This window comes from Cydia splendana, chromosome 3 (genome assembly GCF_910591565.1).
Source record: "Cydia splendana chromosome 3, ilCydSple1.2, whole genome shotgun sequence".
NCBI classification, from domain to species: domain Eukaryota; kingdom Metazoa; phylum Arthropoda; class Insecta; order Lepidoptera; family Tortricidae; genus Cydia; species Cydia splendana.
This window is the reverse complement of record NC_085962.1, coordinates 20,294,949-20,316,533: the sequence shown is the minus strand read 5'-3', so window position 1 is coordinate 20,316,533 and position 21,585 is coordinate 20,294,949. Positions and strand designations below refer to the sequence as shown.

Here is a 21,585-nt window from a genome sequence, read left to right as displayed (position 1 = left end):
AGCGGCTCCACGAGCGCGTGCAGCATGCCGGCCAGCGCGCGCGCGGGCCGCTCGGCCACGCCCGCGCCCGGCAGCCGCGCCGCCAGCGCCGCGAACTCGCGCCACGCGGTCACGCGCAGCAGCGCCTCGCTCAGCACCGGCTGGTTGCCCCAGTAGCCCTGCCACCGTACTCACTTCCTGTAGAGCGGCTCCACGAGCGCGTGCAGCATGCCGGCCAGCGCGCGCGCGGGCCGCTCGGCCACGCCCGCGCCCGGCAGCCGCGCCGCCAGCGCCGCGAACTCGCGCCACGCGGTCACGCGCAGCAGCGCCTCGCTCAGCACCGGCTGGTTGCCCCAGTAGCCCTGCCACCGTACTCACTTCCTGTAGAGCGGCTCCACGAGCGCGTGCAGCATGCCGGCCAGCGCGCGCGCGGGCCGCTCGGCCACGCCCGCGCCCGGCAGCCGCGCCGCCAGCGCCGCGAACTCGCGCCACGCGGTCACGCGCAGCAGCGCCTCGCTCAGCACCGGCTGGTTGCCCCAGTAGCCCTGCCACCGTACTCACTTCCTGTAGAGCGGCTCCACGAGCGCGTGCAGCATGCCGGCCAGCGCGCGCGCGGGCCGCTCGGCCACGCCCGCGCCCGGCAGCCGCGCCGCCAGCGCCGCGAACTCGCGCCACGCGGTCACGCGCAGCAGCGCCTCGCTCAGCACCGGCTGGTTGCCCCAGTAGCCCTGCCACCGTACTCACTTCCTGTAGAGCGGCTCCACGAGCGCGTGCAGCATGCCGGCCAGCGCGCGCGCGGGCCGCTCGGCCACGCCCGCGCCCGGCAGCCGCGCCGCCAGCGCCGCGAACTCGCGCCACGCGGTCACGCGCAGCAGCGCCTCGCTCAGCACCGGCTGGTTGCCCCAGTAGCCCTGCCACCGTACTCACTTCCTGTAGAGCGGCTCCACGAGCGCGTGCAGCATGCCGGCCAGCGCGCGCGCGGGCCGCTCGGCCACGCCCGCGCCCGGCAGCCGCGCCGCCAGCGCCGCGAACTCGCGCCACGCGGTCACGCGCAGCAGCGCCTCGCTCAGCACCGGCTGGTTGCCCCAGTAGCCCTGCCACCGTACTCACTTCCTGTAGAGCGGCTCCACGAGCGCGTGCAGCATGCCGGCCAGCGCGCGCGCGGGCCGCTCGGCCACGCCCGCGCCCGGCAGCCGCGCCGCCAGCGCCGCGAACTCGCGCCACGCGGTCACGCGCAGCAGCGCCTCGCTCAGCACCGGCTGGTTGCCCCAGTAGCCCTGCCACCGTACTCACTTCCTGTAGAGCGGCTCCACGAGCGCGTGCAGCATGCCGGCCAGCGCGCGCGCGGGCCGCTCGGCCACGCCCGCGCCCGGCAGCCGCGCCGCCAGCGCCGCGAACTCGCGCCACGCGGTCACGCGCAGCAGCGCCTCGCTCAGCACCGGCTGGTTGCCCCAGTAGCCCTGCCACCGTACTCACTTCCTGTAGAGCGGCTCCACGAGCGCGTGCAGCATGCCGGCCAGCGCGCGCGCGGGCCGCTCGGCCACGCCCGCGCCCGGCAGCCGCGCCGCCAGCGCCGCGAACTCGCGCCACGCGGTCACGCGCAGCAGCGCCTCGCTCAGCACCGGCTGGTTGCCCCAGTAGCCCTGCCACCGTACTCACTTCCTGTAGAGCGGCTCCACGAGCGCGTGCAGCATGCCGGCCAGCGCGCGCGCGGGCCGCTCGGCCACGCCCGCGCCCGGCAGCCGCGCCGCCAGCGCCGCGAACTCGCGCCACGCGGTCACGCGCAGCAGCGCCTCGCTCAGCACCGGCTGGTTGCCCCAGTAGCCCTGCCACCGTACTCACTTCCTGTAGAGCGGCTCCACGAGCGCGTGCAGCATGCCGGCCAGCGCGCGCGCGGGCCGCTCGGCCACGCCCGCGCCCGGCAGCCGCGCCGCCAGCGCCGCGAACTCGCGCCACGCGGTCACGCGCAGCAGCGCCTCGCTCAGCACCGGCTGGTTGCCCCAGTAGCCCTGCCACCGTACTCACTTCCTGTAGAGCGGCTCCACGAGCGCGTGCAGCATGCCGGCCAGCGCGCGCGCGGGCCGCTCGGCCACGCCCGCGCCCGGCAGCCGCGCCGCCAGCGCCGCGAACTCGCGCCACGCGGTCACGCGCAGCAGCGCCTCGCTCAGCACCGGCTGGTTGCCCCAGTAGCCCTGCCACCGTACTCACTTCCTGTAGAGCGGCTCCACGAGCGCGTGCAGCATGCCGGCCAGCGCGCGCGCGGGCCGCTCGGCCACGCCCGCGCCCGGCAGCCGCGCCGCCAGCGCCGCGAACTCGCGCCACGCGGTCACGCGCAGCAGCGCCTCGCTCAGCACCAGCTTCTGGTTGCCCCAGTAATCCTATAAAAAAATCAACTTAGCCCAGGGTGGATTTCTTAAACGGGGCACCTACAGCGGCTACCTGATCCCGTACTGTTCCCTAACATTTTAACTATAAGGATGAAAATTGGAATTTTTAGATCTTGGAAAAAAAAAAACACATCAGCAACATAATCGTCAACATTGACTATTTTATTTATGTCAATTAGAAACCGACCTAGGAGCACTAGAAAAGCCACGAATTAAAGAAAATTTTATCATACATTTTACATTTAATATAAAGTATTTTAAAGAAGTATGCTCTTCTACCCAACAAGGTCCCAAACTGACTTCATCAAAAAATTCCGGTATCGTCTTGGGTCGTCCCATTCGTTTTTCGTCAAGTTCTTAAATTAATCCTATTCTGCTTTCGTCACTCATTCTACATTGAAAGCCACCGACGATTGTGATGAATGTAGAATGAGTGACGAAAGCAGAATAGGACTAATTTAAGAACTTGACGAAAAACGAATGGGACGACCCAAGACGATACCAAAATTCGGAGAGACATTGATTTAAACATGTTTAATTAGCCAGGTCTACACTGGCCGTTTTGTGTGCGAGGAAATTGCCTCGCGCGTATGCTCGCTCTGTGTGGATCTGGCTATTGACACCAAGCTAATTGGAAACTTTCTCAGTGACGTTTTTAAGTTTGTGATATGTTAATGTTAAATTTCAGTTGTTGTTTAATCTTCCTGAATTAATTTTATTCTATTTTATTTGTATAGAACAGCCTAAATTACCTGTGGATCAAATTTATCTTCAACAAATTCAGTGGGAGCATTGGCCTGCGGTCCTTTAGTGGACACAATGTTAATCTTCCGGATGTACTCCTGAACGGCTTTAAATTCCTTGTCTGCTTCTTTGGCCATTATCGTATCATCAGGGCGCAACTGTAGAAGAATACAATGTTACAACTAGTTGCCATAGCTGCGCGCGTCAGTTCACATCTTTGGCGCTCAAAGGGCAGGCTGTAAAGAAATGCTTACCCAAGGGTAGATGTTATCCAGAGCTATAACTTGATGTTGTAATAACAGTGCTATTACTGTCATGAGTGGTGGTGGTTCTTCATATTTATCTAGCACTTCCATATTGCCAAGTTTGAATCCTAAAACTTCTGATATAACCTGGGGGTCACCCATATAGTTTTTGATTAAGGATATGAATAGTGAGTCTAGGTGGGGACGAGCCTCAAAAGACTCTAATATTATGTCTAAAACTCTGTTTGGATCTAAATTAAAACAACCTGAAAATTAGAAACATAGTATCAAATCATTGCTTACAAGAACACAACTTAACATCATATTTTTTAGGGTACAGTAGCCAAAATGGCAATAATGGAACTGTCCATCTGTCTGTATGTCACAGCCATTTACCTCAAAGACAATCGGGTATATTTGAATGAAATTTAGAACATAGGTGTATTATGTGTACCACTACAAAGTTTATAAGTGAAAATAAAAAATATTAAAAAATTAAAAGGGGGGCACTCTACACATTTTCAGTAATTACGTACCTATAAGTGATTGAATGATTTCTAATAATCCTTTCCATTCTGTTTGTTCAGTGACCTCTTGATTTAACTCTACAATTAATTTCGCATACCCTTCACTTTCTTCTCTGAATAAATTAAATTTACGTTGTTTGTAACTGAGGAAAAACAATCATTTACAAGGTTAGTTCAATGTGTGCCAAAACCTCATTCTTTAAAAAAAATAGAATAAAGAAAAAGGTTAGTCAATAGTAACATCATCTTTCGGTTAGTAAATTTAATGTTAACCTAATGCCTACATACATGCTTGACAAGTCTCAGTAAACATGTAAATGTAGCATAAATAGGATAATAGCATAATAGTATTTTTTTTTAACTAAATTCACAAGTTAATTATAATTACCCACAATACACATAACATGTTATTGATTTGATTATAATTGTAGGGTGGGTTGATATAGTTTCATGTCTATTTTTGTTCTATGTCCAGTCAGCATCTAAATAAAGTAAGATCAGGCTATGCATCAAAAGTATCTACAATAGCTTAACAAAAAGATATATGTCTCTATATATAATATAATTAATAACGACTTTTGAAGGACTGAAGAGATATATCACAATTTAAAAAAATATTGCAACATGGCAGATTCTTTTATTGCTTTATTTTATCTGCTACTGTATAAATTAATGCCAACTGTATAAACATCATGTTTCTTGGTAGGTGGCATAAGTAAACATAAGTACCCAATTCACACATTCCCAAATAAACTTTGGTGAGTTGTATTTTTAGGGGTGAATTAAAAATTATACTTACTACAACTTTGTCTTGATTTTAATAAATTTGGTGTAAAAGTTTTTGTTCTTCAATGTACCAACATCCTGTAAGGTATCAATTTCCAGTCTTTCCTTCAACAGTTTTTCAGATATAAATGATTCTAGTTCCCGCACTATATAGCAGAAGTTTGAGCGCTCCTCACTCTGGATGTCCAAACAGGTCTCTGCATCTAGTACACACACCACATCCAGTACTATAGATGGTATATCTGCATGTAAAGCCTAAGAAATACCACATAACAATAAGTTTAGGAATAGTTATTTGTTTTACAAGAGGGAAAATTTGCTGTTTAACCACTCATGCTAATATTTATACCCAATCAAGCAATGATTCCAAAATTGAACCAAGAGTGTTGCGAATAGTTTGAAAAGTGGAATATTGAGTGTTGCAAGGGTTTCAAAGCACTAGGGTTAAACAAACTTAGCGCCCAAGTGACACACAAAAAATTTCACACTGTTGCAAGGAAAAGAACCATCTGTTAAACATTAGAAATCAAATTCATGTGAATGTTATTAAATATTTATCATTTAACATCATCACTTAACACATTCACTGCCAAGAACCCACTAGGTGGGTTCCTTTTGTATTGGAAATTGAGGTACTTGGCACTGAATTACTTTGGCTACTCTTGTAGATACAATGCAACTTTCTCATAAGTTTTTAAACACGAAGAATGCCTTTACAAGCTGGTGTGGTGAAAATAAACATTCTTAATTTTAAACATTATACTGACACATATTTCTTGGAGTGCAGACAATACAGCATCTCTTTTTAGCGCTCCTCGCAGACCGCAAAGCAGCAGATCGTAAATGTTCTCAGACAATCCTGATAGCTTCCCAGATTTTGTCAACAATGGACTCTTTTCTTCATCTTTAATTGATTGTGTCACAGTTTTGATACTGAAATAAACAATATTTATGGAATAAGTATGTTTTATTATATTTATGAATAATAATATTGTAGGGTAAACGGTCTGTAAATATATGAGATAATGCCATTACTGTGAAACTAGGTACTTGAATAAATGCATTAGGTATGTATCGCCGTGAACGTATTGTTGAGGATTATCCGTAACTTAAATACAATTTTAGTGCCTATGATCATACTGACGAACGCTTATTAAGTTAATAAACAAAGGTTACGCATTTTTTAACATGCGGTAGATGTTACAAACAAACATATCGGTTGTTGAACATAAGTAACAAGTTATACGTACAATTGTTCTTTTCCTGATTTTTCCCAAGTTTTACAATATTCTGATACAAACTTGGTAAACGATTTCATCATGAAAGCCAAAAATAAATTCTACAATATTAGGAAAACGGCGAAGCAAACGCCTCCACGGCCATGACGGTAAGAACAATGTTACCATTGTAAATAAATTTCACAAACTAATCGAAAAAACTATTGAATTTGTCTATGGTCGCATACACAGTAGACGGGCGGGTATGATCGGCGACCACCTTACACCATCCATAAGCCCCCTCCAGACTATGCGCATATATATCGCAGACAGCGAAATCGACTCCACACTCGCGTTCGCGGCTTCGCCCGCGATTCACGCACGAGTGAGGAGGGGGCTTTACACACTCTATCGATAGTATCTGATCTTAGAGGATATAACCAATGTTGTTAATTACTCCGAGTATCTGATAGAAATACTAGATAGATATCTATCTAGTATTAAAGTAGCTAACACACTATCGCACCGCACCAAGGTCATTGTGGGACGCACCCATAAGTAAGAGGGAGAAAGAGATATTGTGTTAGCTACTCAACACTATAATTACTTTTTTTTAATGTGTTGCAGGTAAAAAAAGCAGTTGTCAAAACAAAAGAAAAGTCTGAAAAGTCGGCCCTCGCCCCCTCGGTTGATTTGGTTCAGTGTTCAGTTGGTTGATGGTTGGTTGGTTTTATAGGTTACTAAACTTATTCCCTAATCTGTTGTTAAAATGCCTAGTTACGAATTAGCGCTAATGTTACGCGCTATGCCGAAACCTGAATTGAAAACTGCACTAAAACGTGTCTCACATGCCATATTTAATCGTGGAGGTATCATCCGAGACATCGAGAACTTAGGTTTTCGTGCAATGCCATACAAAACAAGTGCTCACGGTTTAGTTCATCGAGAAGCAAACTATTTCGTGTTCAAAATTGATACAGCGACACAAGCTGTAGCCGATCTAAAAGAAGAATATAGCAGAGATGTAGACATCGTTCGGCAGCGCGTGTACAAGATCCAGACAGACAGTGATCACAAGTGCACCCTGGAGACAGAATTGCTGCCGCCTGCTTACCGAAAAGAAGTCCAGAAAATGATAGAAGTTGGAAAAACTCAGGTCAACCGTTTTACTTACAAATTTAAATATAATTCTGGCTTGGACTATTATCCGTTCCAAAAGTAATGTAATATTTAGATAATATAACTTAACCATAGATAGTTGTTATTGTAGATAAGTAGGCATTGTAATAAACATGATTTACAGTTTATTTGTGTTTTATTTGACTGTAAATTCACTCTTATAATGCCTAGCTTAATGTCATGCTACATGAGGCAGTCTTATAAATCTATTTGGTCTCTTATATTTTGACAACAGCTTAAACTTTTGTTTATGTTTTGTAAATTAAGAAATTCTAGTATAAGTATTATTGAAGTAGTGGCTAAATCATGTTTGTTCTGAGGAAGCAACAGTCTTTAATTGCTTTAAAAGGATTTCGTTGTCTAAGAGACACTGTAATGAAAAATGTATTGAAACATTCAATCAACTTCTTCAGTGACAGTTGTTACTATAAACACCAGTACAGTACAGATTTGGAATCTGGTGTAAACAAACAAATTCAGGCGGAACAGCAAGCAGCCCATGAGTACTTGAACTTGGCTGTAACATTTCTACACCCAAGTATCTCTAGACTTGGAACCGGGGGTTTCTTCATGAGAATGTACCACGAAGAGCTCCAGCATATGGAGGATTTGATCCAGTATCAACTTTATAGGGGAGGCATTCCCACGCTTAAGGCATTGAATGCACCTGCACCGAAAGACAAAATTGCACTGCTTGAAGCTTTCCAACATGCATTAAATATGGAACATTGTGTCATAGAGGTATGTTTCTTATTTTATATATCAAGATTGGATGACGTATGTATGGATTGGTTGGACGGACAGTCAACTGGTTACCACAATAGTTTGCAACCAAAGACAATATTTTACTAACATTAGTTAATTTTCCTGCAGCTAATAAAAGCTCTGGTTTCAACGGCAGAAAAGGATAAGGACTATCATTGTGTTAATTTCCTTACAACAGTTTTTCTAAAGGAACAAATGAATTCTATCCATAACTTATCCCAGCATGTGACTCACATTGCCAGAATCAGTGAGGATCCTGATGCGCTACACCAGTATGATAAATATCTTCAAACAAGTTATCCATACAAATCCAAGTCTCCACACAAGTAATGTTATAATAATAATAGATGAAAAATAAAATAAATAATGTGTTATTTAACAATCTTTCATAAAAAAATTACAATAAACTTATTGTTTGACACTGGGTAATGAAGATTGTCTTGCTGTCCAGCATATGCCTCTCCTAGAGTTCACCACCGAATATGGATCAGTGCTTGTCTTTTCCTAGTACTTCCTCCTATTTTCCTAATATTGTCTTCCCAAGTGGGAAGGCAAATATTCTTGCAAATAAAAAACTTATTGCATGTTATATTTTATTGATTGAAAGGTCTGGTGATGATGGCGATTGAGACTCATTACTAAGTATTTTATATATGATGTCCAAGTTACAATCTTTTATAGCAGGAAGTAGCTCTGATTTTTCATTGCCTGGTTCGGTTCTGTATAATGTGTTCTTTTTCCAGTCTGTGTACCATTGCATAACAGTATCTGCAAAAGAAATAGACTTTAAACTTCATAGAGCTACCTAAAGCAAACTAGTAGCTGGTAGGTGCCTATTATAGTCATTGTTGTAGATGGTGTCATTGTCACGTAACATTTGAACCATGGATCCAAAGCATTTGAAAAAAATCGTAAAACAAAAGCTTAATAAATACTTTATCTTTCAATTAAAACTACAGCGAACATGACTGGTCCAGCCCGTTTTTGAATTATTAAAAAAATAAATAAAGCGTTTATTCACAAGCTTACTTACATCTAAATACATTACATTCTTCTGCCAAACCACAGAGCGGTTTGTTGGCAGACGAGGCTCCTATTAGTTAATGTAAGTATTAGGTAGTTTACTTATATGTAACTTAAACTTATCTACTTAACCATTTACCGCATGCGTAGCCCTATATGGCATATATAATTCATTTATTTCTTAGTAAAAAGACGTAGGTACTAAGTGCTGCGAAGGTACTCCCTTATGCTTGTAATGTACAGTCGACGTCAAAAATATGTTTACATTTTTCGCCTTATTACAAAGGAATAAGGTACAAAAGTGTAAACATATTTTTGACGTCGACTGTACATAATACTTACTAATAGCCCCCATTGAGCCTATTCTGGCAGAACGGTAACTATACGGAACCCTTCCCTGAGCATGGCCCGACATGATCTTGGCCGATTTTTATTTTATACTTTATATTTACGCGAATTATCAATATTCATGTTCGATTTCCGATTTAGGCCATGATATGGCAAACTCACGTCACGGTGAAATCACCCGTGAACTGTAGAGGGCAGCACCTGCTTACTGGCGTGTGAAGTGTCAATGTCAAGTTTAAATTTCCATCCAGGCCCATCCATGGTTTCCATTTAGGCCACACGGCGGCAGACCCTCCAAACGTGCACGGTCCGTATAAATGATATCCCTATTCTTCTGGTAGTTCTCGTTCTATATCTTACCAACAAGAATTTGAAAGTAAGCGTCTGCCTCGTCATCTAATGGTGCCTCCCATACTCGGAGATAGTCTTCACATAGTACAGGATCATTGTCAGCTAACACGTTTTCGTCTAAATCTAAAGCACTGAAACATTAATTTAATTAGTTTAGTATCATTATAAGTATGAAATTACTCTAATAAAACAAATTTGAATACAAATAAATTTAGCCTATGACAAAAACAAACTGATATACCCTTTTAATTAAAATTAAAAATAAAATACTGATACATATTTTAAGATTCATATAAAATGCCTCACTATGTCTAACAGCGTCAAACGTCCTTACCGTCGTTAAAGATATTCCCACTGGCGTCACTTTTTTGTCGAGTATTTTACCCTACAATTCTTAAAGGATCCGGCTTGCCCAGCGGGTATGTTGGACATGACACCCCATCACGGCCATCACTGATTAAGTACATTACTTAAAATACTTAATAATAACCAATGATACCAAGTACCAACACTTACTTTAATGCCTTTTTCAAAGAAACATTTTCATATTTTTTATGCTCAGCCTTGAATTGCTCTTCTATTCTTTTGAAAGATTTTATACAAGCTGCCTCTGGAATATCTGCAACATATCAAAAACTAGCTTAGTTTATGAAATGGGAAACGATAAGTTATTAGGATTGGTTATGTCAAAAACGTCTGTGACCGTTAAAACTTTCGCTTAAGTTTTATAGTTCATTGATTTAGCGACGTCGATCAGTCCGTCAATTGTGGTTGGTGCAACTAGCCCTTAGCCTTTCGTTTCTTAGATATTTATGCGTCAAAACAACCCAGTTTTGCAATTTCCGGTTTGTACACTTCAGCAGAGTAAGTCCACAACATACCACAAGATGTTTCCAGGCGAATGCTTTTTCGTAAGGAGCAGTTAGAAATCACGTCTCTCATCGTAGCTATTGTGGAAACATTATCCGATTTGAACACGGCTTGGCCACGCCTGCAACATTGAGAGTTGAGAACTAAGTACCTGGATCGGCTGGATCATAAAACACAACAAAGCAAATTGCCCCTTTCCCAAAAGGAGACTTACTGCAAGCGACACACGAGGATTGTCTTGAGAAGAGAGTGCGACCGAGCGACGGCCACTGACGCAGCAGGCCTGGGGAGCTCCCCTGGTAACGCCTCTGACAGCCATGCCGTCACTTCGGCCACGGAAAAACTGCCTGATACACTCAGTACACACCACGCTCTGTAACAAAACAATGCAATGGAAAAAACATACAACCGAATTGAGAACCTACTCCTTTTGGAATTTGAAGTCTGTTATAAAAAGGAAAAGGATGACTGAAAATTTCAACCAGACCTTTTATCAAACATAGACGAAAGGTTAAGGGCAGTAAGAGAGCTCAACTGGTACCTAAGGCCTGTTGTAAAATACTAACCGGCTCTCACTATCCGAATCCGGATCTTCGTGCTGGGAATAGTAAGGGAGCGCCGGCAACCTCAGTATCATAAGACGCGCAACCCGCGGCGCGCCAGCAGGCAAAGCGTATATCAGTACCCGAGCACATTCTACTTGCGCCGGTCCCGCGTGCCGCATGCGGACCCACAGTCGTCGGGTGCCGGCTTGGCATCGCACTGTTGCTAGGAAATCTGATGATGATTCCTGATTAAATAAATGTCACTATCAGATGTGAAAACCGGGTGATACCAGACTTTACTCGACAAAATTGTACACCCGGGTTTTTAATTTGTTTTAAGGGACAGGGTTGTCATAAGATCGTATCTTGGATTATAAACTTACTTAAGCCCTCGTATCCGCGTACGAGGAAAATATTAGAAAAAAATAATCACGGCACACGAGAGGTTAAGTCACCAATTTGCATATTACCTGGGACGGACATACACTAAGCACCGCTGCGCTGTCAGTCTTCATGTCTAACTTTCGGTTGCAATATATGAAGAGCATATCTAAAGGCACGGGGGCCATAATTCTTGCTTCTTGCCAACCGTCTTTAGAGGCTCCTAACAACTGCAATACACGGAGATTTGGTTTAACACTGTTATTGTTTGAAGTCAACAAGCGCTATAATTATCATCATTCATCATCATAACATAATCGGAACTTAAGAGAAATGCTCTTATCGATAGAGCAATTGATCATCTGGATGATGGGACTAAGGTCACTGTGGCGAAGTGCGGCATACTTTATTTATTTTTTACTTTGGAGTGATCTAGTTCCGTTAATTATTCACCTATGTTACTACTTGTAATCGCATACGATGAAGAATTTAATAATTAATAGTTTAGCCTTAGTGACAGATCATTTCAAGCACAAATTAAGCAAAAACAATGGCATTTTTAAAATTCGGCGAGTAGACGGACTTCCCGTGCAGTTTAAGGGAAGTCCGTCTAGTTATGATATCAGCCAATATATGGGTGTGTATATGTTCGTAGTCAAATTCCTAAAAAGAACGGATCAAGACAATGAAAAGTGTATTTTAAACTTGTTAATATACGGTTCAGATTCGAAATAAACACCATTTTTCTAAAACAAAGGCAAGTCCGGCATATACTACCAAAATGGGGTGGTAAACCTTTTTTGGCAAATAATTAAACATAATTATTTTTTTGATTTCCGAAATAAAAGATCAATAGTAATTTTAAAATGAATTTTAATTGTTTCTTTTAATTTACTGAGATCAAAATTTAATTAAGTAACATCATGCGCAAAGTCAGGAGGATTTTTTGATACTTTATCAAATCGTTATAAAGTCGCACAAACAGTTGGTAATCTCTGATTTAACGAAAGTCGGAAATGTGACGGACTTGCCTTGAACATAATTAGGGCTTCCAATACCGAGATCCCGGGATCCCGAAATACCGGGATCCCGTCTGTTTAAACAGATTTTTCAATACCGGTATTTTTTAATGAAATACTGGGATCCCGGTATTTTCAAAAACAAGGAAAATGTGCCTATTATAACGTTTAAAATCTATTAAAATGGTCAAATTCGGCTGTATCAAGAAGATAACTTGCCAATTTAATTAAAGATGATCATTTAATTGAAACAAGATCTGTGCATATGCGTTAGATAAATATTTGGTGATGAATTCTGATGTTCGGGATATATTAAGGGGCTACCCCACGCGAATGACCTTCGATCTGAATCCCTTAGTTTTCTAATGTTTTTTGTAGCTTATTATATTAACAACAACATCTTGAAGCAATATATACTGCAAAACGTAATTCAAGACCAAAAAAAGTTGGAAATTGTTGCTAGCTAACTTTTTACTAGCGCGTCTTGTATTTATGCAAAAATAAGTATTTAAAAGTACTTTTTTAAATCGCAGAAGTAAAATTACTAATAAATAAATTATCTTAGCGTGATTTATTTATCAAAAGGAATTTACTATTTTACAAACAAATTATTGCAGTAGCAACATTGTCTTACTTTTTTTGTCTTGTCTTGAATTAAGTTTTGCAGTTTAGTATCCTATATTTACTTCAAAGTTCATTGCCTTCGAGATATTTGGCATCAAAGTTGAACAATTTTAGGCTAAAACTGGTTTTCTGTCCATAACCTTTGTGTTAATTAGTTTAAAATGAAAACCCTGGACACGTTTCTCGAGGCGTCAAAGACGAACCCAAATATTTAGATTTCGTACATGTAATTGTAAGATTCTTCACTGCAAACTAGATACGAAAAAAGTGTTATATTTTAGAAAAATGTCGGGTAGCCCCTTAATATAATTAGTTCTTAAAATCTTATCAAAAAGTAGAAAGAAATTAATTGTAATGGCATACGAATTTTTGGTGCCAAAGAATATTTATTGGCTGATTATTAGATTGAACTAAAAATGTGACTTGTGAAGTCAACAAGGCGGATAAAATGATTGCCAACCTGGAGGGTTCACATAATTATTGCAGATAATTTTTTAAGCCATTTATAGACAATACCGGGATCCCGGGATCCCGGTATTGATGAAGACAGTTTCGGTATTAATACCGGTATTGAAAGAAGCCCGGTATTTGGAAGCCCTAAACATAATAGACGGACTTTCCAACTTAGTCAAATTTTAATATGATAAATTGTGGAACGTATAATTACAAAACTAAGCTAATTACTGATATTTTAAAAATAGAATAAAGACAACTGGTTCTTATGCTACCTACGTAGTTACTTTTTGATGCACAATCTTTGCAAAAACTATTTTAAAAATTTTTTTTTCGAACGGCTGTCGACTCGACTATGACTTCGAGTTCAAAACACGAAATGACTTGTTGAGGCGGATTGCTCTGAAGTTGGTTGTCATAGCGCCATCTGTTTTACAGTGACGGAACTAGCGCGAAGAACTGGTTAATCGACTGGACTCCAAAGTCGCATACGCCTTCAAATTCAAAAGTTATAACGTGTTGACGGACTTGCCTTGTAGATGGACTTACCCACAGTGACCTTACCTACTTTAGATACTTATCTAGAAATTCTGCCTCATTATAAATGACTTTACTCGCCTCATACTGAATGTCCAACAGCGGGGGAGTGGTCAGTCCACCTTCCAAGGACCGGGTATTTCTGTGATATTTCTCTCTTTCATTAGCTGCCTGCTTTTCCAATCGAGCTACTTCAACCCTTTGGACAATAAAATTATGTAAAATAAGTATTTTTCCCAACATCATCTTGTATGTTGTGAATTTGGTCAAGGAACGGCATATAATTAATATTCAAATTAATGGTGATTAATTGATTATGGGAAAATACTTGGTGCAGCGTTCATCCGTCAGCGTTCGTCAAATTGGGTGAGGGTGTATTAGATAAGAGATTGATGAAGGTAATAAGCAGTGATCGGACAAATCATCGCAAAACCATCAAAAATCATTTATATCTCAAAATAGGACAAGATTTATTAAACTCTTATGTACACAGTATCTTCATAAAGTTTCCAGATTATACTCAAAAACTGCAGTTCAAAATTGTTAAAAAAATGTATCATGTTCCATACTATATTTATTTCTGCGATAAATTGTCCAAACTCTGGTAATAAGGCACGAGCGGTCATTGTACAGAATGTAGAGATCCATCCATCTTTCGGCTGATATGAAGAAAATATTCGACGGATAAAGGGTCAATATGACCATAATGATTAGATGAATTATGAACCAGCTACTGATTAACATACTCTAGTTTACTCCTCCTCGCCGCTATAGCGTCTGGCGGAACATTAGTAAACATTCCAGAGCCGGAAACCAGCCGACGAGATCTCAGAGCGAAGACCCTGCCCGAAAAGGTGGTGACCAACAGTTCGCTCTCTTCCGTGCCGACACATCCGCCGCTGACTGACGTAACGGGTTCTCCGGAAAACTGAAACAGTAAATCGTGTATTTATTGTAGGTAGGTACCGGTAATACCTATGCACTTAAAGTCCGCGCTTGAGCTCCAACGATTTGGGATAGGAGGAAGCGAGATGCGGAAGTGTATATGGGTTGAGTTTAACTATTTAAGTTCCTCGAAGCTCGTTCCTTTATACCTCCTTCCTGTCTACCTCCGAGCTGTCTACTGTGCACCATTTACCTTCTATTCAATCTATGAATGACAAACACTGATAGTGATAGTGTTCTTTTACTCAAATCACTTTCACTCATTTGTTATTTCTACACAGTTTTGCAATTAGTATTAATTACTATGTATAGTATAGTCTATGTAGCAGTGTTACACACACTGTAATTCACCTAAACGCTCCTGCCGACCCCTATCTATACATATAATAAAGCTGAAGAGGGTCGAAAGTCTGTACATGGAAGATATTCGAAAAAAAGTTGGCTGGGGATACTTAGAATCGATAACAGAACACGTTCCAACAGTTTTTAGAATTTTTGTCTGTTTGTCTGTTTATTTGAACGCGCATCACGTGAAAACGGCTGAACGGATTTTGATGCAAACTTCACTAATCTGTCGAGAACAGCCCCGGCCAGGTTATAGGCTATAAAAATTCAACCCCTAAAAGGGGGGGTAGCCAAATCACTCGATTTACTTAAGTTTGCCCCTGAATCTTATGGCGCTACTTAGGAAGGAGGGGCAAACTTTTTTCCAATATGTGCTACCACTATAGAGTACCCTGGTAAACTAACAGATGGCGCTGAATTTAATACGTGTTGACATGAATAAGCCACCGAGGAAGGATTTTGCCAAATTAACTCTAAGTTTAGAAGAGGGAATATGGATATCAACAAATTTAATTGAATAATTATGTTGATTTAAAAATACAACAAAACTAAACGACAGTAAATTAATTGCCACACATTGCACAGTGCCATCTTTTGGGGAACTGAGTAAAGATTAAGTAATCAAGAAAACTAAAAATGAGTTTACATAGTTACGTAGTGCTAAAATAAACACACATATCAACACGCGTATAATTGCATAATTATTTAAAATTATTAATTTTCTCCGTGATGAATTATACCTAATCGTAATTATATCGCATCCATATCAAATCCATATTCATACGTATCGCATCCTGGCCACGAATTTAAGGTGGGTACTTTGAAAAAAAAAACATTGACCTCTGTCATTTGCAGTGCCGGATTAACCCTTTTAAGCAAAATAAGCACTTGCTTAGGGCACCACGTCTAGGGGGCACCCGTAGGCAAAAAAACGCGCAGGCTGCATCAGCATTGCAGTCGTAGAGTAGGTACCTACATGATACTTTTATACGTGTACAAGTACCCATTTAATAACGAAGGGTCGTAGGGATCAAGCAAGAGAGTACGTAAGAACATCTCCAACGTAGGCTTTCGATTTGACCTTACGCGGAGGCCCTTAAAGTCATGGAAAAAAATCTTGCTTTCGGGTTTGCGGTCAGCCGATTTTTTCGACATAGGTTACCGATTTTATAGCGAATTTTGCTCTCTTGCACGCCAGATGTGTCGGCCAAGCCGAGTTGCTCCTAAGCCGCGATCCTGAGACCTAACTGTCAAAGTGTTATAAGAGGCCCCGTGAAAGCCGAAAACTAAAAGCATTACCGATTTTATAGCGAATTTTGCTCTCTTGCCCGCCAGATGTGTCGGCCAAGCCGAGTTGCTCCTTAGCCGCGATCCTGAGACCTAACTGTCAAAGTGTTATAAGGGGCCCCGTGAAAGCCGAAAACTAAAAGCATCCTATCAAGTAGCGCTTTCGAGTGAAGCCAAAGAGCGAGCAGTAGAAGAGTCGTGATAACATGCATAGATTCGATTTCAAGCCACTCTTTTGCAGTTCGGCGTTAGGTCTTATGCGAGGCCTTCTGCCTTACGGTAAAGTTGATCTTCTGCCTTAATTACACTTGGGCGTGGATCCAAGCTTTCCTCTTTCGCAGCTGGGCCTTCTGCCTTGCTCACACTTCGCCAATTCAATTCACTTGGTCAATTCCAAGCTCTGCTTTCTTGCATCTTTTCTGTATGAAAACAACCTCGCTGAGACCCTTAAATATCGAGCCCTATGCGAAGCTAGGCTGATAGAAAACTGTCCCATCCCTTCTCTGTATGAAATCCTGGATTCGCGGCTGGTTGGGACTAAAAGTAAAAATGTACAACTGTCCATCAAATTGCGTTTTTATACCGAAACATTTTCGCGCTCGCTTCGCTCGCGTTTTCTATCACTCTCTAAGATATGATAAAGGTGACATTCGTTTTTATATCGAAAAAATTTCGCGCTCGCTTCGCTCGCGTTTTCAATCACTTTCTAAACTATGATAAAGGTGACACTCGATTGGCGACGGCAGCAGCATTACTCTGTTGCAACGTTACTGCTGCAGCACTGTAAATTTTCGTGATAAAATGATGTGACTGATTTCTATACTAAAAGTAAAAATGTACAACTGTCTATCAAATTGCGTTTTTATATGGAAAAATTTTCGCGCTCGCTTCGCTCGCGTTTTCAATCACTTTCTAGGATATGATAAAGGTGACATTCGGTTGGCGCCTGCAGCAGCATTACTCTGTTGCAACGTTACTGCTGCAGCACTGTCAATTTTCGTGATAAATTGATGTGACTGATTTCCATACTAAAAGTAAAAATGTACAACTGTCCATCAAATTGCGTTTTTACACTGAGAAAAAAGGATAACAAAAACACACTTAGAATTACAAAAATAAACTTAATCCGGGGACAAGGAGAGTCAACTAAGAGGAACAAATTGACTTTTGCAATTTCTATTAGTGCTTGCAATTTCTATTATCTGTTTGTTGAAATTAGATTTAGGATTACTGAGCTGTTTGTAGAAATACATAAACTTTACAGAAATAGTGAAACGTCTATAATCATTACTAAATTTCATTTTTTCCCCCAGTACAGAACTGTTTTTTAATTCCTGGTTTAGTTTACTAATGATTTTTCTCTCAGTGTATATCGAAAAATTTTCGCGCTCGCTTCGCTCGCGTTTTCTATGACTTTCTAAGATATGATAAAGGTGACATTCGGTTGGCGACTGCAGCAGAATTACTCTGTTGCAACGTTACTGCCGCAGCACTGACATTTACGTGATAAAATGATGTGACTGATTTCCAAATGTACAACTGTCTATCAAATTGCGTTTTTATATCGAAATATTTTCGCGCTCGCTTCGCTCGCATTTTCAATAACGTTCTAAGATATGATAAAGGTGACATTCGGGTAGCGACTGCAGCAGCATTACTCTGTTGCAACGTTACTGCTGCAGCACTGTCAATTTTCGTGATACAATGATGTGACTGATATCCATACTAAAAGTAAAAATGTACAACTGTCTATCAAATTGTTTTTATATCGAAAAATTTTCGAGCTCGCTTCGCTCGCATTTTCAATACCATTCCACGATATGATAATGGTGACATTCGGGTGGCGACTGCAGCAGCATTAGGTACTCTGTTGCAACGGTACTGCTGCGGCACTGTCAATTTTCGTGATAAAATGATGTGACTGATTTCCATTCACAGCTATAATGCGGCAATGAACTTCACTCAATTTACCAAAAAAATTCAATGTAATCTTGATGACCCTAGGGAGAGGGGGCACCATGGTCTAGAAATGCTTTGGGCATCAAAATATCTTAATCCGGCACTGGTCGTTTGCGGAGTCAAACGATTTGGGACTCGCAATTTATACGCATTACCATGCCTTCCCGAAAAAGATAGAATCATTCGCGAAAGTCTCGCAACGCATTGAAGTTACAAGGGGCACGTGGTGTTCCTCAGGAGTCTAAATAAGACCACGGTGAGTGGCGCTCTAGCCAGGCAGGCCGCTTCGCTTTCGCTCGCGCGCGTATACCTTACCTGTATCGTCCGATATACACCTACTACTCTGTCGTTTAAATCACGTGTAAAATTTTAATAAGGGCGAAAAAAACTATTGATTTTGGAGTATAATTTTATTTAGTGGTACCTAATTGTAACATATTTTATCTGGACTACAGTCCTCTAGCATATCCATCTGTCAACTTTACTTCAAGTTCCGCCTCCAGGGGAGAGGGAGAGAAATTAGGATTAGAAATTAGCCGCTTACTGACACAGACCGAATTCCACGCGGGCGGAGCCGCGGGCACAGCTAGTAGGTTTAAGAAATTTGAACTCACATATGTATATTTTAGCCGAGGCTTATCCCCAAGGTTCTCCATATCAACGAGGTAGAGCTGCACAGATCCGTCATGGCGGCCGACGGCGAGGTGCGAGTTTCCGTTGGAGAAGTACCAGCCCAGGCACATTACTGAGCCCAAACCTTTGCCTTCCACCAGGCATTTGCTGGTGAGCGTTGAGCTAAAATAAAAATAAAACTCACAGGCATGAAAATAAGTGGTTCATAGAGTTCACAAACTTCATAACACGTGTAATGAATGTGACAATGACATTACTGGATATTACAGTCAGCAAGTATTTTATTAGTTATAATGTATTAACTGAGCACAGGACAGGATGTAGTACGGCAATGGGCCCATAACCTGTTGCTTCGATTTTGATGCCAGCTGATTGGGAAAGACGGAGAGGGTGAAATTAGGTGAGGAGCGGGTGTATTTGAAATAACTACTTACTCTTCAAAAGCAACGAGTCCAACAGAACCATCCGCAGCGCCGTAGAAGGAGTAAAGGTCCGAGACGTGCATGGGCGGAGGGACCAACAGTCTTGAAGGGCCAGAAGTGACCACCGCTTTGGCTGCGACCTGCCCGTTCTCCAGCATCACTGCTCCTTTGTTGGCGATCAAGACTAGAAGTCGCACTCGGGTGTTCTGTAAATAAATAGTGGGTATTGGACTTGGCGGTGGTAAACTACCGTCGCATCATCCACACTGTTAACTGGCAATTTATTTATTTTTGATTTTAAGTAGGTAATACAGATGTTTTGAAAAAGTCACTTACATTGGGAGTAGCAAATGACGCAATATCTAGAACTCTATCCTCACAAATATAGGAATGAAATTCCCTCAAATCCCTATAATGCGTCACGGTCCGACCACTGCAGAGAATCAGATCGCCCGCCAAAATGGACCTGCAATGATTTTTACAATAACTTCTGTAATTATTTATTAAAAGAATAACTTTACTCTAGTGGTGAAAACAACATACATGGATGTGATCGTTTCCGATAGAGCCGTTTCGATCGAAAGAAACACTTTTCCCTTTCTCGTGTAGCCTTTGACTTCGTTACCTGATGCAGCAAACACTTTATCTGCTTGGGATCCTGTAATATAACTTATTATACATAAATACATCCAATTTTATTTCTAGTTGTGATTTGCTAAAGCCGTAACAGACTACCGCACCCCGGACCTTGCCGCGACCCATAAGTGAGAGCGAGAAATAAATATCTCTATATCGCTCTCACTTATAGGTTCGGCGCACCAAGGTCGCGGTGCGGTGCGATAGTCTGTTACACCTATTTGATTTTATAGACTACATAGTTTAAATAAGGGTCCTTATAGTCGATGGCGCTTGTTAAGGCCCCAGTACACAATGGGCCATCGCCGGCCACTCCAATGGACGCATTTATGCGTTAGAGGGAGCAAGTGGTATTGCTATCTCATTCTACCGCATGGCTGCGTGAGCTGCGTCCCTTGGAGTGGCCGGCAATGGCCCATTGTGTACTGGGGCCTTTACGCGGCATAGCGTCGCGCGGCATTGTATTTCTATCGAAGCATCGTTAATAATGCCGTAAGCGCCATCGACAATAAGGTCCCTTATCACAGATAACGTCACAAATAGGTAACTAAGCATACCATCGTTGGTAGCTAGCTGAACAGCCGTTATCGGTTTCCCCGGTAGGGTTTTAAATTGAACGATCGCCTCTTCATCTTTTATACTCAAACATTGTAGAACGCCGTTTTTGTCTCCGATTACAAACTGAGAATAAAAGAGATTAATCAATTCATTAGGTGGGTACCAATGATTAAAACTGTGTAAATTTTGTATTTTTTACTAACCTTCTGCTGAGTTTTTGGTCCAGGCGCGGGTAATATCTTTAATGTATCCGGGTACGTAATACCACATATTGCATAGTCTATTCGCGAAAAATCATATTCCATACTTCCTGATTTTACTATTATTACTTAGACAATGTAGATATTAGGCTCTTAACTAGGAATTTCTTACTTAATAGGTCCTAATATCGAAATATTACTTATATTTAAGTACTTTTACCTACATTAAGCTAATTTTACGGTTACCTAAACTCACGTGTTTTTAGTCACTCACGCGACATGTTTCAGAGAGCCTAGGTCTCCATTTTCAAGCACTAACTGTGCATGAGTGAGTAGCGGTCACGACGATCGGGCGTCACGTACATTAGCTTAATGTTAGTATGTCTCACTATAGTTAGATTAGCTTTACCTACTTATAAATCGATAGTACCTTGGAAACCAGAATACAAACATTGGATTTACGCTGTAAGTTTTAAGTTCAATCAGAGTAAGTACCTTTAAAATAGCATCTTTTACATGAATCTAGGATATACCTGGATCTGGCATGAGTGGTGGGGGTAACTGACAGAAGGGATAGTCTTATGTATCTTTCAGTAGGAGTAGCAGAGAAAGCGGTATTA

The 21,585-nt window shown here is 42.2% G+C and overlaps 4 protein-coding genes across 5 annotated transcripts in view; 2 read left to right on the top strand and 2 right to left on the bottom strand.

Moving 5' to 3' along the window:
• LOC134789372 (THO complex subunit 2) overlaps nt 1-6,071 on the bottom strand; it is a 36,106-nt gene extending 30,035 nt beyond the window's left edge. The window contains exons 1-7 of the mRNA XM_063760002.1: nt 5,919-6,071; nt 5,436-5,601; nt 4,682-4,923; nt 3,892-4,025; nt 3,365-3,621; nt 3,119-3,268; nt 2,188-2,357 (exon numbers count right to left, since the gene is read on the bottom strand). Coding sequence (XP_063616072.1) covers nt 2,188-2,357; nt 3,119-3,268; nt 3,365-3,621; nt 3,892-4,025; nt 4,682-4,923; nt 5,436-5,601; nt 5,919-5,989 — 1,190 coding nt within the window. The 5' untranslated portion in view covers nt 5,990-6,071. The remainder of the gene's footprint in view (nt 1-2,187; nt 2,358-3,118; nt 3,269-3,364; nt 3,622-3,891; nt 4,026-4,681; nt 4,924-5,435; nt 5,602-5,918) is intronic.
• Nucleotides 6,072-6,589: 518 nt separating this feature from the next.
• On the top strand, nt 6,590-7,190 carry LOC134806601 (small ribosomal subunit protein bS6m). The gene has a single exon (XM_063779922.1). The coding sequence runs from the start codon at nt 6,655-6,657 to the stop codon at nt 7,105-7,107; it is 453 nt and encodes a 150-aa protein (XP_063635992.1). The 5' UTR covers nt 6,590-6,654; the 3' UTR covers nt 7,108-7,190.
• A 193-nt stretch (nt 7,191-7,383) lies between these two features.
• LOC134806600 (ferritin-2 heavy chain-like) lies at nt 7,384-8,258 on the top strand. Its single transcript, XM_063779921.1, has 2 exons — nt 7,384-7,805; nt 7,938-8,258. Exons 1-2 carry the CDS (start codon nt 7,440-7,442, stop codon nt 8,157-8,159), a joined length of 588 nt encoding a protein of 195 aa, XP_063635991.1. The 5' UTR covers nt 7,384-7,439; the 3' UTR covers nt 8,160-8,258.
• A 147-nt stretch (nt 8,259-8,405) lies between these two features.
• Nucleotides 8,406-21,355, bottom strand: LOC134806599 (Bardet-Biedl syndrome 7 protein homolog). Of its 2 annotated transcripts, none has more exons than XM_063779919.1 (15): nt 20,969-21,355; nt 20,765-20,888; nt 20,115-20,229; nt 19,908-20,061; nt 19,584-19,777; nt 19,131-19,311; nt 14,727-14,908; nt 14,062-14,179; nt 11,437-11,577; nt 10,988-11,211; nt 10,636-10,794; nt 10,433-10,542; nt 10,068-10,170; nt 9,561-9,682; nt 8,406-8,597 (listed from the first exon to the last, which is right to left on the bottom strand). In XM_063779919.1, the coding sequence occupies exons 1-15, from the start codon at nt 21,068-21,070 to the stop codon at nt 8,416-8,418; spliced, it is 2,211 nt and encodes a 736-aa protein (XP_063635989.1). In that variant the 5' UTR covers nt 21,071-21,355; the 3' UTR covers nt 8,406-8,415. The 2 variants fall into 2 exon arrangements, with proteins under 2 accessions (XP_063635989.1, XP_063635990.1); XM_063779920.1 differs by having other exon boundaries at nt 19,908-20,037; nt 20,969-21,354.
• Nucleotides 21,356-21,585: the final 230 nt, after the last annotated feature.

Excerpts from the sequence above, each read along its gene's own strand:
- LOC134806601 (XM_063779922.1), top strand. The coding sequence starts at position 6,655 with ATGCCTAGTTACGAATTAGCGCTAATGTTACGCGCTATGCCGAAACCT.
- LOC134806600 (XM_063779921.1), top strand. The coding sequence starts at position 7,440 with ATGAAAAATGTATTGAAACATTCAATCAACTTCTTCAGTGACAGTTGT. Across the intron at positions 7,806-7,937 it reads TGGAACATTGTGTCATAGAG|CTAATAAAAGCTCTGGTTTC; the intron begins GTATGTTTCTTA and ends ATTTTCCTGCAG.
- LOC134806599 (XM_063779919.1), bottom strand. The coding sequence starts at position 21,070 with ATGGAATATGATTTTTCGCGAATAGACTATGCAATATGTGGTATTACG. Across the intron at positions 19,312-19,583 it reads GGACTCGTTGCTTTTGAAGA|CTCAACGCTCACCAGCAAAT; the intron begins GTAAGTAGTTAT and ends TTTTTATTTTAG. Across the intron at positions 11,578-14,061 it reads TGTTGGACATTCAGTATGAG|TTGTTAGGAGCCTCTAAAGA; the intron begins GCGAGTAAAGTC and ends CGTGTATTGCAG.